Source organism: Tiliqua scincoides, chromosome 5 (genome assembly GCF_035046505.1).
Source record: "Tiliqua scincoides isolate rTilSci1 chromosome 5, rTilSci1.hap2, whole genome shotgun sequence".
NCBI lineage: Eukaryota > Metazoa > Chordata > Lepidosauria > Squamata > Scincidae > Tiliqua > Tiliqua scincoides.
The window spans coordinates 86265308-86278818 of NC_089825.1; the positions used below are offsets into that span (position 1 = coordinate 86265308).

Sequence of the window (13511 nt, forward strand, 5' to 3'; positions counted from 1 at the left end):
TTTTTCTCTATAGATCTCAGGGCTACAAACTGATCAAAACCAAAAAAAATCCAGAATTAGTTTCTAAAGAGGTGGTGGCATTAATCCATTGTCCTAGTATGTTCCACCATCACTCTGACCCTAGCAACATTCCCAGTTCCTTCCCATTCTTCACCTGTAGGTGGGAATGCCCCACTGGAAGAGGATGAGCTGAAGCCCGTTGAGCTTTTGCCACTTCCTGACTTCTTGGTTTTATGGCTTGCGCCATGGCTTGAAGACTTCTTGCCTTTCACTTCTGACCTGATGACCTCCGAGGTTTCTTTACTGCTCTCATGATGGTTGGTGGAACTCTGCTGAAATGAACAAGGGACATAAGGAGACAGAAAGAGTGTCAAAATAATCTTGAACATATCACAGCATTTATGTGCAGGTTCTTTGCCATTTTGTAGACCACAATACGGTCAAGAACCATTCAGCCTCAAATCTTGAAATCCTGTAGACCTCTTTGCCAATAAAGAGATATCTGCCCCATCAGAATAAGAGATTCAAAAGTTCCCTTTGTCCTACCTGGATCCTGATTGGTTGATATCTTCTGCTTTTTTTCATTGGTTATTTGGAACTTTACAGCATGTCACCTGTCAGGCCCCTGGTAAATTGTTAATCTGCATCAGTGGCATCACTAGGGGGGTGCGGGAGTGCGGGCGGGGGGTGATGCACAAGAGGGGGGTGACGTGCACTGGGAGGGTGATGCACAAAATTGTGGTGGTTAGGAGTAATACCATCATGTTATATACTGTTGGATGCGGAATTTTGAGCAGAATGCAATGCAAAAAACGGGGGTGAAATTTCTCCTTTCTATCAAATGTTATTGGCAAAACACCGGAAAACAAAAAATGTATGGAGCCCAATGGACAGCGAAACCAAGGGGTATCACACATTTACTCGCGAGTATGTGAACATGCCTTAGTCCATCTGGAAGGGCAGGCTGAGAGGAATCTAACAACACCAGAATGGTCCTGATCCAATGAATGTAGCCCCAAAAAAACACCCAAGAAGGAGGTCCCTCCCTCCAAGCTGGAGAATGTATTGAGCCCTATGGAAAGCAAAACTAAGCCACACGGTCACGTTTACACGCGAGTAAGCAAACATGCCTTGGCACCTGGGCAGGTCAGGCAAAGGGAAATGTGAGCCACCAGAATGGTCCTGATTTGATGCAACTGGAGCTCAGCAAATGCTCCAGAAGGCAGCCCCCCCATAAAAAGAATGAAACAGGCTTGACAGGGTAAGGTGAAATTTTTTTTCTGTTTTAGGCTGCAATCCTATCCACACTTTCCTGGAAGTAAGCCCCACTGACTATAATGGAACTTACTTTTGAGTAGACAGGCATAGGATTGGGCTCTCAGACTTGCAAAGCCAGGTGGGTCCTGATAGTGATATGCTTGAAATATAAGAACTTAAATTGAACTGGGTACAGGGTAGGGGTGAAAATCTTACTGATTCTTTTGGGGGGGGGGGTGTTATTGCAGGCAGGCTACAGAGAAAATTCACTTGGTGGAACAGGGTTGGCTTTCCCTTATTTATTGATTTTACTTTAATTTATTTATATTTATTTATTTTAATTTGCTTTATGATGGGTCCTGGACAGATTGTCATTCTAAGAAGTGGGTCCCAGTGCTAAAAGTTTGAGAACTGCTCCAATAAGATGTTAGTAAGTTGACACCCTGGGGGGGGGGAGGTGACACCACTAGTGACCAAAATCATTAAAATCAGAGTTTGGAGGAATAATACCATCATGTTATATATCAATCAATGTGTAATTTCATGCAGAATGAGATGAAATGAACTACGTTGAAATATCTTTATTCTATCAAAAGGTACAGCCAAAAAACCAGTGGGGGCGGGGCGATGGTAGATCACCACGCCCACCACCTAGAGTGTTGCCCCACCCACTGCAGGGGGGTGACGCGCTGGCCTCCCGCACCAGGTGACATGAACCCTAGTGACGCCACTGATCTGCATTCTTCAGTTACAGAAGCCGTTAGCCAAGACAGAATGCCTAAGAAGCTGAATTATTTGGGTGAATCACTGGCAGATCTGCACACCCACTCCATGTCCTAAAAGATTCACAGTCAGGGCAAAGTGATTGGAAAGGACTAGAATTTTAAAGTTAATGTTGAGAGTCATGACTCAGCATTAGAACTTGACGGGGTGGGCAAAAAAAAATGCAGAACTCTAAAAATGAGGACTAGAAACTTGGTGCTTCTACAAAGAATAACAGCAATTACCTATAATGGGGTGTGGTTGTGAATAGGATAGGCAACGACTCTGAGATGAGCATTAGCTGAAGAGAATAACAGCCCAGTCCTAAGTGGCCTTCAGCAGTGCTGAAATGGCTGTTGCTTTATATCCCATGGGGCCAGGGAGGAAACCAGAGATGTTCTCGGGATAAGGGAACATTGGTTTCCTTACCCTGTATTGGGAACCAGCAGCCCCTATGGATTTACTTGGATCTGCACCAGCTCAGTGTAGCACTCTGAGGCACGGGAGGTGGTATAGGATGTGGTGGCAGTTTCTGCTGCCATCCCTGCCTCCCTCCTGGGTCTGAACTGTCCCCAGTCTACCCTCCCCTGCCCAGTTACACCCCTCCCTGCCCCTGTTCTGCCCTCCCCCCACCTCCCCACCACCCAGGCACCAGCAGGCACTCCTCCAATGCCGGCAGAGGCCTGTCAGTGGAAGCCTCTCCACCAACAGCACTGGCCTGCGCACAGTCACAATGTCCTTTACGGCACATTTGCAACCGTACATAAGAATAAAAGAAGAGCCTGCTGGATCAGATCAAAGGTCCATCTAGTCTAGCTTCCTGTATCTCAAAATGGCCCACCAAATGCTTCAGGGAACACACAAGACACCAAGACACAACCTGCGTCCTGGTGCATTCCCCTGCATCTGGCATTCTGAGGTAGCCTGCTTCTAAAATCAGGAGCTTGTGCATACTTATCATGTCTTGTAACCCATGATGGACTTCTCCTCCAGAAATTTGTTCAATCCCCTCTCAAAGGCATCTTGGTGAGATGTCATCACCACTTCCTGTGGCAAGGAGTTCCATAGACTAATTAACATGCTGGGTGAAGAGTGCCAAATCCACAGGCAGGAGCTGGTTTAGGATTGGGCCGTAAACCCTCTCCTCAAAAGCTGCAGCATGCAATGCAAATAGACTGATACCCGGATAAAAATTCCCTTTACTCCCCATGCTATGTTCAATCAAGACAACACTGTACCACAGCTGGTAGCCTAAAATGTATTCCGGATTGCCAGAAGTACATAGAAGAGAGATGGGCAAAAATCCAAGGTGAGAAATCCATGCCTTTTCTGGGCATGCTATTCCTGGGGCACTGATTGTTATGCCCTGCTGATTTGCTAACTCGGGTATCTGTGACAATTCAGTTGAGTTTGCACACATACCAAGCAATAGGAGGAAGCAATATAAGAGCAGCTGGACTACTCTATGTGCTTAAAGGGAAGTGTTTTCAAAGGGGTAGCAAAAACAGAAAGAACCCTCTGTCTCAGAGGGGTTTCAGGCAGTATACTGACCTCACTAATTTTACCTTCAAAAGAGAAGCCCAAAGAATTTCCTTCCGTCAATCAACTCCCCTCCTTGCTCATATATTTTGGAGCTCACTCCCAACATGCAAAATATCACAGGTGAGTGGAGAAAGGGAGGGGAGGAAATCCCATTCACCACATCAAAGGCCTCCTTTTTATTCTACTGGGCCAGTAGGTGACAGAGTGAATAATTATGTATTAATGCGGGGCAAAAACCGGACTCAGAAAATTAATCTCGAGTGGAAAATTCATTAAAAATTTCAAAAAGCAAGCGGTTCAGTAGAGGGAGCCAGATGTTCCAAAGGATTACTGACAAGAAGTTCAGACTTTCCAATTTGACTTCAAACAATGGCAACCAATGTACGAAACAAACTTGTTGCCACTGTTCTCTGACGGTGCCTCCTTCTCCTCCATCCTGCTCCTCTGGGACTAGAGACGGAGTTGACTTTAGATATAGACATCTCAGCTATTCACCTTGCACAAAAAATCTTAGAACCTGGAACGCTTTTCCTACTGCCATAAGGGCTACACACCCTTAAGGCTCCCGGCACTGATTTGCTGGGAGTGGGAGCCCCATATAATCCTTTGTGTTCTCCTGTCTGCAAAGGAGAAACTTCTCACTCAGGCCTGCCTCCTTCTCCACCTGCTCTGGCTTGCTTCTTGCCTTTATTCACAGACTGTCTTCCAGGACAGTGGCTGCTGCATTCACCTACATCACTACTGAAATTAAAAAGGGGGGGGGGATGTGACATCCATCAGCCATACACAGCAGCCAGCCTCAGGCCAGTGGGGCAATGGACAAATAGCTAGGCAGTTGGAAGAATGGATTCCAGGGCACTGCTTGAAGGTTACACAACTCACAGTGACCTTCCTGATGCCAAACAACTCTATATCCGGTCAGTGCCTGGATGAGTGACCATCCAAGAATCCCATGCAAGCCCCCTTGGCTTCCATGAAGGCAGGATTTCAATGTAATAAACTAGGGGTGGCCAAACCACAGCTCGCAAGCAACATATGGCTCTTTGACATATCATGTGCAGCTCTCAGAAATGTGCTCAGAAATGAGCCCCTTTTTTTCTGGCAATTAATATAAAATGTAAATAAGAAATTTTCAATCTTTATAATTATTTGTCGGCCACATACTGACAGCCCACTGGATTAAAACATACGTTTCATGTTCACGTTGAGTAAATATATTTGAGAATTTAAATGCTTCTTAAATATTGTGGCTTTCAAATATTTCTCTTGTTGCTCTCAAACATCTGATATTTACCGTATGTGGTCCCACATTAAGCAAGTTTGGCCACATCTATAATAAACAAACTGCAGTGGGGGGGGGAGGGCTGATATACCAGAAGCCCTGGCATATCAGCATTATCTCTTCATTTTCAACATTTTGACAATAGGAAGCTGACTTTTGAATAAACCATTGGCCCATTTAGCTCAGTACTATCGACCAGGCAGTAGCTCTCTAGTGTTTCAGATGGGGATCTTATTCGCAGCCCTACCTAGAGCTGGCTAAGACTGAACCTGGGACCAGTGCCCCTCTGGGCATCACCTCTTTCTCCCCACTTAAGCTGGTTCCTACCTCCAAGTCCCCCTGTCAGTAATAGTCAATAGCAAACAAACAATCCATGAAAGCTTAGGCAAACACACACATACAGAGATATATATATATATAGAGAGAGAGAGAGAGAGAGACAGACAGACAGACAGACAGACAGACAGAGAACCACAAAGGGCCACCTGGAAAGTATACCTGATCTGCAGCCTCCACCCAACACTTCAGCCACTTGTATTTGGGAGACGAGCGCTACACTGCACAGCAGAAGCAAACCTCCTGTGCTCTGGCTTGTGGGATGAATAGCTACAAGGAATGGGTGAGGCTGGGGGAAGCAAGGAAGCCTGGGGTGGGGTGGGGGGAGAGCAGAGAAAATCACTGGCGGCAGAATCCTGCCTCGGATTAGACCAGTGCTACAGATAGAAGGAGGAGGGGAAAAGAACAATAAACAATCAAACCCTGAGGAAAGCTCTCTTCATCTAAACAGGACAAAAGAGATGCAGATGCAATGACACAGCCCACAGACACATACACAAAAAAGCCACTGAGAGAGGAGCGGCAGCTTGTTAGGAATGACTTCCAGGGGTGCCTATACTTGTTGGAACAAACAAACAAGCAAAATGTAAAGGAATTCGGTGCCGACTTGAGCAGCAAATTCCACCCTCCAGGGTGGATGTCCATACTTGTTGAGACAATTTATTTCTACGGCTCCCGGGGACCCAATGGAGTGGGAACAGGCCTTGCTTCCTATCCATGGAGTTACCGGTGTTTCCAAAGGCATCCTGCTGACTTCCTCCCGTAGAATACAGTGGAGCCGCCAAGTTCACTAGGATGTGGCACAGAGCCAGGTGTTGTCGCCTGCCTCAAGAGTTGTCTCTAGTGGACCTCTACACTGCTTCTAGTGACACACTGCCACCGTCTTCCCTGCCTGTGTCCCCTTCAATATACTTGACCTCCAGATTCTCCCCCAGCCAGTTTTAATGACAAGCATTCCCATTAGAATAGTTTTGTACCACCCATAGACTGCAGTGCCTTGCATGCTTCCCTGAGAATAAGCCCCACTGAACACAGTGGGCTTGAGGTGCATGTCATGTGATAATGGAAAGTGGTTTCCAATAAAACCAGTGGACAGAAAGAAACATAACACCACCATCCTTAAAACAAGTTAGAAATAGCTCAAATTGGATTTTCAGAGTTTCAGATGGGGGCAAGATTCTTATTCATTAGGTTCCTAGTTCAATCACCTCCCACAGCATCTTTAATTAAAAGGGTCTTAAATAGCAAGGCTCTGTCCTTGGAGACCTTGGAGAGAAACAGCCAATCAAAACAGGCCGTATTGGCTAGATGAACCTTTGGTGTGGTTGAGATGAGGCTGCAGAGAGGTGCTACAGCTGAAGAGTATGGTACATTGGTATGGGAGTTGCACAAGGAGCAAGGCTTGCTGGGAAAGCACTGTGAACCTTAAACAAGGCCATTGCAAGCAAATGGGTAATAATAAAAATAAGGCAGCACTTGTGTGAGGAGGTCTTGCAAAGACATTTTTCAACAGATTTGCAAATGCACACAACCTGAACAGCAACTGATTGGGAAAGCTCTAAAGGCAGCTGGCCACAGATGAGAGCATGTAAAGCAAAGGATAACAGAGACATCCAGAGACATACATGAGATTAGTAGACCAATTTATAGAAGAATTGTCCAGTTCTATCCACTGCTACATTATAGTATGCAGCTGTCCCAACAGTATGGTACATACTATGGGTGTGTGTGTGTGTGTGTGTGTGTGTGTGTGTGTGTGTGTGTGAGAGAGAGAGAGAGAGAGAGATTCGGCAGCCAGAAGGGGATAACTAAAAAAAAGTTTTTTTTTACTTATCCCCTTGTAGGATGCCTGATTGCCTATGGGTCTCCTTGGACCTACTCCAGACATTTTGTTAGCATAGGTCCAAGGAGAGAAAATGGGTGGAGAGGGTACGAAAAGAGGATCCTTGTGAGTCACTGCTGCTAGCAACCAGCCCTCCCTCGCTCCCCATAACCTCCCCTGTCCCTGCCCCTGAATCTCCCCTGCCTTCCCCCCACCCACCCACAACATGCCTCTGCTGCCACTTTGCTGGCACTGACAGAGGCCATAGGGCTGCTGCTACACACACTGTGCTACTGTCCAGTTGCAACAGCAGCCCGGCAGCACATGGCAGTGGACTGGTTTTCACGACATCCTGTGTTTCTGGAACATGAGTTCTGGAAGCGCAGGGCAACCACAGGATTGGGCCCTATAGTCTATAACCTATTAGTTATAATCATGTAAATTATTAGTTATAATAATCTCCATGTTCTAAAGCAGGATTCCTGATTCTCACATGCTGGGGGCACACAACAGAAGAAGTCTGTCTCTATCATGCGCTGCTCATGAGCTTCCCAGAGGCATCTGCCTGGACACTGCAGGAAACCAAAACCTGAACTAGAATTATTCATGGTCTAATCCAAAAAGGTCCTATGTTCTTTTACGTGCCAATGGAAGAGGGAAAAGGAATCTTAATCAGAGCAAGAGAACAGTTCCAGAATTGTTTTCAGTATGAGGCCAGCGTTCTAAACTATATGAAACAATAGCAGATTAGAGTACTTCTGATCATATGTGGTGAGTTCTCTCACCCACAGCTGCTAGAAGGTCAACTTGCCTGTGCATATTTGAGATCAGGGCAGAGCTTTCATGTCAGTCAGGGAAGAATGACTTCCAGGCACGCTTGAACTGTGAGCACCTCTCATTTTGGAAATTAAGCCCTTCTTAAATCTCTTTCTCAGACTTGTTTTATATCCAGATGGATTTAGGTCAGCCAGAATCTCTAGTGACACTGGGAAACCCAGTGGGAACTCCGCCTATAGCCTGACAGCATCCAATTAAAATACTTCATCCTCTATCGCAGCCTCCTGACCTGGATTATGAAGACTGGGAAGGGAACGCTAACCAAGGGAGACAAATGAGAGGGGAGAGGGGGAGGGAGCTGGATTTGGAAGGCCAGATGTTGGAGGGTCTCCATCTGTGGCACTGCACTGAAAGCCTGTCAATAAGTAATAAGAAAGTTTGCAGCTGGGGCTGGGGGCAGGGATATCCAAGCAGCATCCAGAACCGGATGGAAGGCTACAAATGTAGGTCTGGTCAATAAATGCAACAGAACGAGGTGAGGGATGAAATGCACTGCTCCACTGCAAGCTGCAAGTGTGGACATTTTTTAATGTTCCTCAATGCTAAAAAGTCCCTGCTTTTTAAACCCACATAACACACGCACAGGGGGAAAACCAATTCATGTGTTGAGATCCTGTTCAGTGGCTAGTGGCACAGCTACATATTTTGGCACGGAAGGACGAGGGAGGCAAGGGTGAAAGGTGTAACAAATGCAGATTTATTGGGAGGATTTTTAATAACACTAAGGAAGGAGGAACCAAAGAAAACTAATGACCCAATCCTGTTCTTCAGTTACACTGCCAGAACATGCATTCTGGTGGCGTAATGCATTTTCTGGCTGTCGTAAGCGTGACATACTGGAGAGTGTGGCCTGGCTACTGCTGGAAGCGGTGAGCATCTGAGCCCACACAGCAATGGAGAGGGGTGCCTTCCACTGCAAGTAAGACCACACAGGGGGCAGGAGGTTGTCAGGGAAGGGGTGGAATGGGGTAGTGGGCAGAATGGGAAGGTGATGGAGCAGAGAGGAGGGTAGATTGGGCAGAGAAGGGGATGGGTTTCGTGGCACAGGCGTCTGCCAAACCCTATCACCCTTCCTGGCCCTGATTTACCTTCATGGAGCACTTGGACTTGCACCAGCTATACAGCTGGTTCGAGTCTGAGTAGATCCATTGGGCCAGCACCAGCAGGTTGAACATACCATAAACCGACAATGAAAATCACAAATGCTGACTTTGTTGACAATTTGACTGTGTACAAAACAGTCAAAGAAAGATAGCAGGGAGTTGGAACAATGATGAAGTTTACTGTTTCTGTATCTGATGAGCTGAGTGCGTGGCCTTGCAAGAGCCGGGGAGGCAAGTGTGCCAAGACCGGGCAAATCTCCTGATTGAAGCCAGGTACAAAGGCTGAAAGCAGGCTATGAAGCAGCAGCCTTAGTTGAGGAGGGAAGCAGGGCAAGAGAGCCAGTGCTGCTTTCCCAAAGGGGCACATTGACAGGCAGTTCACAAAGACTTGAGACGGCACAACTTTGGTTGTACTCAAGGAGATAGAAAAGGTGGAAAGCAAAAGGGGCAACGGGGATTGCTAGTCCTGGGTACCGAATGGCACAATAGTCCTTGGACTGCAGATGGAAGAGGGGTGGCTTCAGGCAGCACCAGCAGGTTGAACGTACCATAAACCGACAACAAAACAAGATGAGAGTAAGAAACAAGCAACAATGAAGGTCTAGGGACCCAGGTTTTTATAGATTTTTCACCAAAGGCATCCTAAGGGATCTGTAGTGGAGTGAACTCACAAAGGGACCTTTCTTTGTTAGTTAGTGGCCACCTGATGGGTACTGCCTTTGCCTTTTACTGGGCTTAGCGTGAGGCAGCTAGTTCAGGAGGTCCCTTGGCTCATTATCTTGCCTCCTTGATATAGTTCAGCCATGGAGTTGGTGAGGACAGCTAGGATTGGGTGGACCTTCTCTTGTTTTGCTCAACACTTGTTTTTCCCCAAGTCAGGCAGTCTTGGGAGGTGACTGTGGTCATAAAGTAGTATTTGCTGCTCAAGCAGGATGCATTTGCTTCTAGTTATGCCTCTGCCTTCACATAAAACAGGGGTGTCCAAAGTTTTTGGCAGGAGGGCCACATAATCTCTCTGACATTGTGACGGGGGCCGGGGGGAAAAAAGAAGTAATTTACATTTAAAATTTGAATACATTTACATAAGTTTACATAAATGAATATATTAAAGATGAACTTACATGAATGAATGAAGGTCTTGCAATAGCTCGAGGCCTATAAAAGGCCTTGCACAAAGCAAGGCTGGACTTTCCTTTGCTGCCGCTACTGCATCATAGACATGAAACAGCAAGCAGTGGAGGGAGCCCTCATCCCACAGCTCACATGAAAGGTCAAACATTCGCCCTCACGCTGAGAGCAATTTCATCGGGCCAGTGCGGGCTCCAACAAGTCTCCACAGGGCCAGAGGCTCATTGGAGACTGGGGTCTCCCTGAAGGCCACATTGGGAGTTCTAAAGAGCCGCAAGTGGCCCCGAGGCTGGGGTTTGGGCACCCCTGACATAAAAAAAAGGGAATAAAAAGACTAACTGGCGGTGTTCTCTCTAAGCCATGTGGCTGCACAGCTTCCTTCTCGGTGGTCTGTAGCTCAGCAAAGACGGCAGTGTCATTGCTGAGTGCTCTGGAGCTGTCTCAACGCAGCCACGGCAGTGCTGCATGTGCTTGGGGGTGAAGGTAAGAGAGAACACTGCTAACTGGGTAACACCTCTAAAGACTATTCTGCAGCATCCTGTCTTCAAACATTCTGAGTTCACTTCAGGAATATTTGAGAAGTTCCATTCAGCTAATAGCCACTGACAGATCTCCCTTCCATGAGTTTGTTCAGCCATCTTTTAAAGCGCGTGGCCATCGTCTTCACATGTGATAGTGAGTTCCATACATTAGCTAAACATTGTGCATCTTCTTTACAATGTTTGGAACCAGCCACTGTAGACAGAACCTCCAGTGTGGAACCTGTCACTGTTCTGAGCATCATCAGAGAAGCCCGAGTTCTAACATTATAAGAAGGGGAGAACATTTTTTTCTGTATTCACCTACTCCATATTATCCATAATCTTTCAAACTGCTATAGTGTTTCTCCCAGGGTTGGCCCAAGACCTACTGACATCTATGACAGTGTTCCAAATGCAGATTACTCCCCTTACCTGGTGATGTGTCAGCCTCTGCACCTCCCATTCTCTGACTTTGAAAAGGAAGAAAGGAACACAGCAGAAGGAGAGAAAGGTGGTGGATCTACCCCTCTCCTCTCCTTCACACTTCCTCTTCCATGCCATTCCCCTCTTCCTTTTCCCATCCAGGAGTGGGAGGAGGAAAGTGGAGTTGAATGAGCAGACAGAGGTGAATGCACCTTCCCAATTTACTCCCTGAGGCAACCGCTTTAACTGGCCTTATGGATGGGCCAGCCCCTGGGCCTTCCTTGATTGTGCTTTTTAAAGAACCAGCTTTTAAAAAGCCCCAGATGCTTCAATCTTGTCTATACCATTTCCAGCTCTACTCCATTCATTTTTTGAGATACGATAAGAAATTCATGAAGGAGGACAGAAACAAGTCTACAAAAAGCAAGCAAGGAAATCTCTCATTGCTTCCTTCTACCAGATTGGCTTATTACAGAAGTAAAACTTGGATTATTTTTTAAAAAGGCTTCCTCCTTCTGTATTTGCATATTGGCAGAGAATACTGACTCTGCTGCCGTAGCAACTCTGTTACCAGCACTCCTTTCCCAGACAACCAAAAAGAGATGACCGGCATTACTGGCACTGGGTTGTAAGCAAAGGCTACTATGCATTTGTCCTTGCTTTTTTGCAGTACTGGGTACAAATCTCCAGCTTGGATACAGAAAAAAAAAACACTGACCCATTTGAATTCAGACTTGCCTGGATCCTGAAGAGAGAACACTTCTCTCATTTATTTTTTATGGGCTGATGAAAGAGCCCAGAAGCATCCTACATCTACACTAGTTCCTGAGGGGAGGCGGGCTGTTCTTCTGAAAACCTCCGCATGTCATGAGATCGCAAACTGCAGCATCCTGGCAAATTTTCAAGATGTGGGTTTGGCCAGGGATGTGACAATCTACGCTCTCAAACGTGCACTGAAGCACAATCTATAGCACCCATGCCAAGTTTTCACAAACCCGCCACACCACCCATGCCAAGAATGGTCCAACTGGCTCCTGTTTGAACACAGAAAATGTTGCCAAAACCTGAGAACAAAATAGTGGGGTGTTGCATATTTTGCCCGTAATCACTAATAAGCACAGACAGGGTGCTTTGCTTTCCAGGAAAATTATGTACCTCCCTAGCCCAAATAAAGAGGGCCAAACCAAGCTATTTTTGTGCTGAAGGCCCTCCTCCCACTGCTTCAAATGAAACACAATCTATCAGAACGTTCTCCCTATACAAGCCCCATTGAAATAAACTCAGATACGCTTACACAGATTCCATTCAACTGAATGGGACTTGTGCAGAATGTCCTGATGGACTGTGCCCCGCATTCATTACTCTCCTAGAGGGTGGGTAGCCATTTTTCTGCTTATGCACCCAAATGCCTTGGCTCTCGTCTCAAGTGAAAACCCTTTCATTTCACCCCACTCCCCACACACCACCAAGTTCTGATTTTCTTTCTTTTTGTGGAGGAAACAGTGGGTTAATTGTCTACAAGCTACGCTAAGCAGCCAGGTTTTAAATTTCACTGAGACCTTGAGAATAATCTCCTCAGCATGTAAGCTCCAGACAGCTTCAGGAACCAAGTGACTCCATGGGTGATGAAAGACAGCATCTAATTGCACTACTATGAGCCAGGAGAACACTGGAGAGGAGGGGAATGAGGGGTGGTAGGAGGGGGAGGGAAGAGTTCTACACTCAGCTTTGAAGAGGCAACTACAGTCACTCCTGCAAGTCCACCTCCAAACATGCTATCTCAAAAATGGCCACCCCATTATCCTTTGCAGGGAATGAGAGGAAATGGAGGCTAATGGACTTGAGAAAGGCATGTTACCCAACCACCAGGACCGCTTGAAAGGAAAAATACTGGAAAGCTGAGTACCACCTTGTAAGGTGTGCATTTGAGTTCTTCATATGCTAAAGCCACTGTGGGGAAGCACAACTGATGATGTGTAACTTCAGAGATTCATGGGAAATGCTGGGGGCCCCCGATAACCCAAAGGGCTTTCTTCTCAATGACTGAATAGGCACTTTCTTTCTAGAGAGAAAGGTTACCTCTCAGGTGTAGTATTAGGGAGTGTCCATTATTATTGTTGAGACATGACAATCCCCAAGCGTACACTAGAGGCATCAGCTTGTATGGCAAACGGTTTGTTAAAGTCTGACATGTGCGACACAGGGCGCAATCCTAACCAACATTTCAGCACTGGCATAGTTGTGCCAGTGGGGTGTGTGCTGCATCCTGCAGTTGGGGGGCAGTTACTGAGGCCACCTCAAGTTAAGACAAAGTCTGTTCCCTTACCTCAGAGTTGCATTGTCCTTATGTCAGTGCTGGAAAGTTGGTTCGGATTGCGGCCACAGTCATGTTATAAAGAAAGGCCACAGACCTTGAAAACTCACTCACTCACTTCTGTCCATCTTAATCTGTCCATCTAATCTTTCGTAGTTTGATTTCCCCCATCCAATAATACAAC

At 46.4% G+C, this 13511-nt stretch overlaps 1 protein-coding gene across 3 annotated transcripts in view; it reads right to left on the bottom strand.

Moving 5' to 3' along the window:
- Positions 1-13511, bottom strand: part of MLLT6 (MLLT6, PHD finger containing) — a 111016-nt gene that overhangs the window by 35751 nt on the left and 61754 nt on the right. For 2 of the 3 annotated variants that reach the window (XM_066627167.1, XM_066627165.1), the window contains exon 9: positions 155-332. In XM_066627167.1, the coding sequence (XP_066483264.1) occupies positions 155-332 (178 nt within the window). The remainder of the gene's footprint in view (positions 1-154; positions 333-13511) is intronic. The other variant, XM_066627168.1, reaches the window with a different exon arrangement.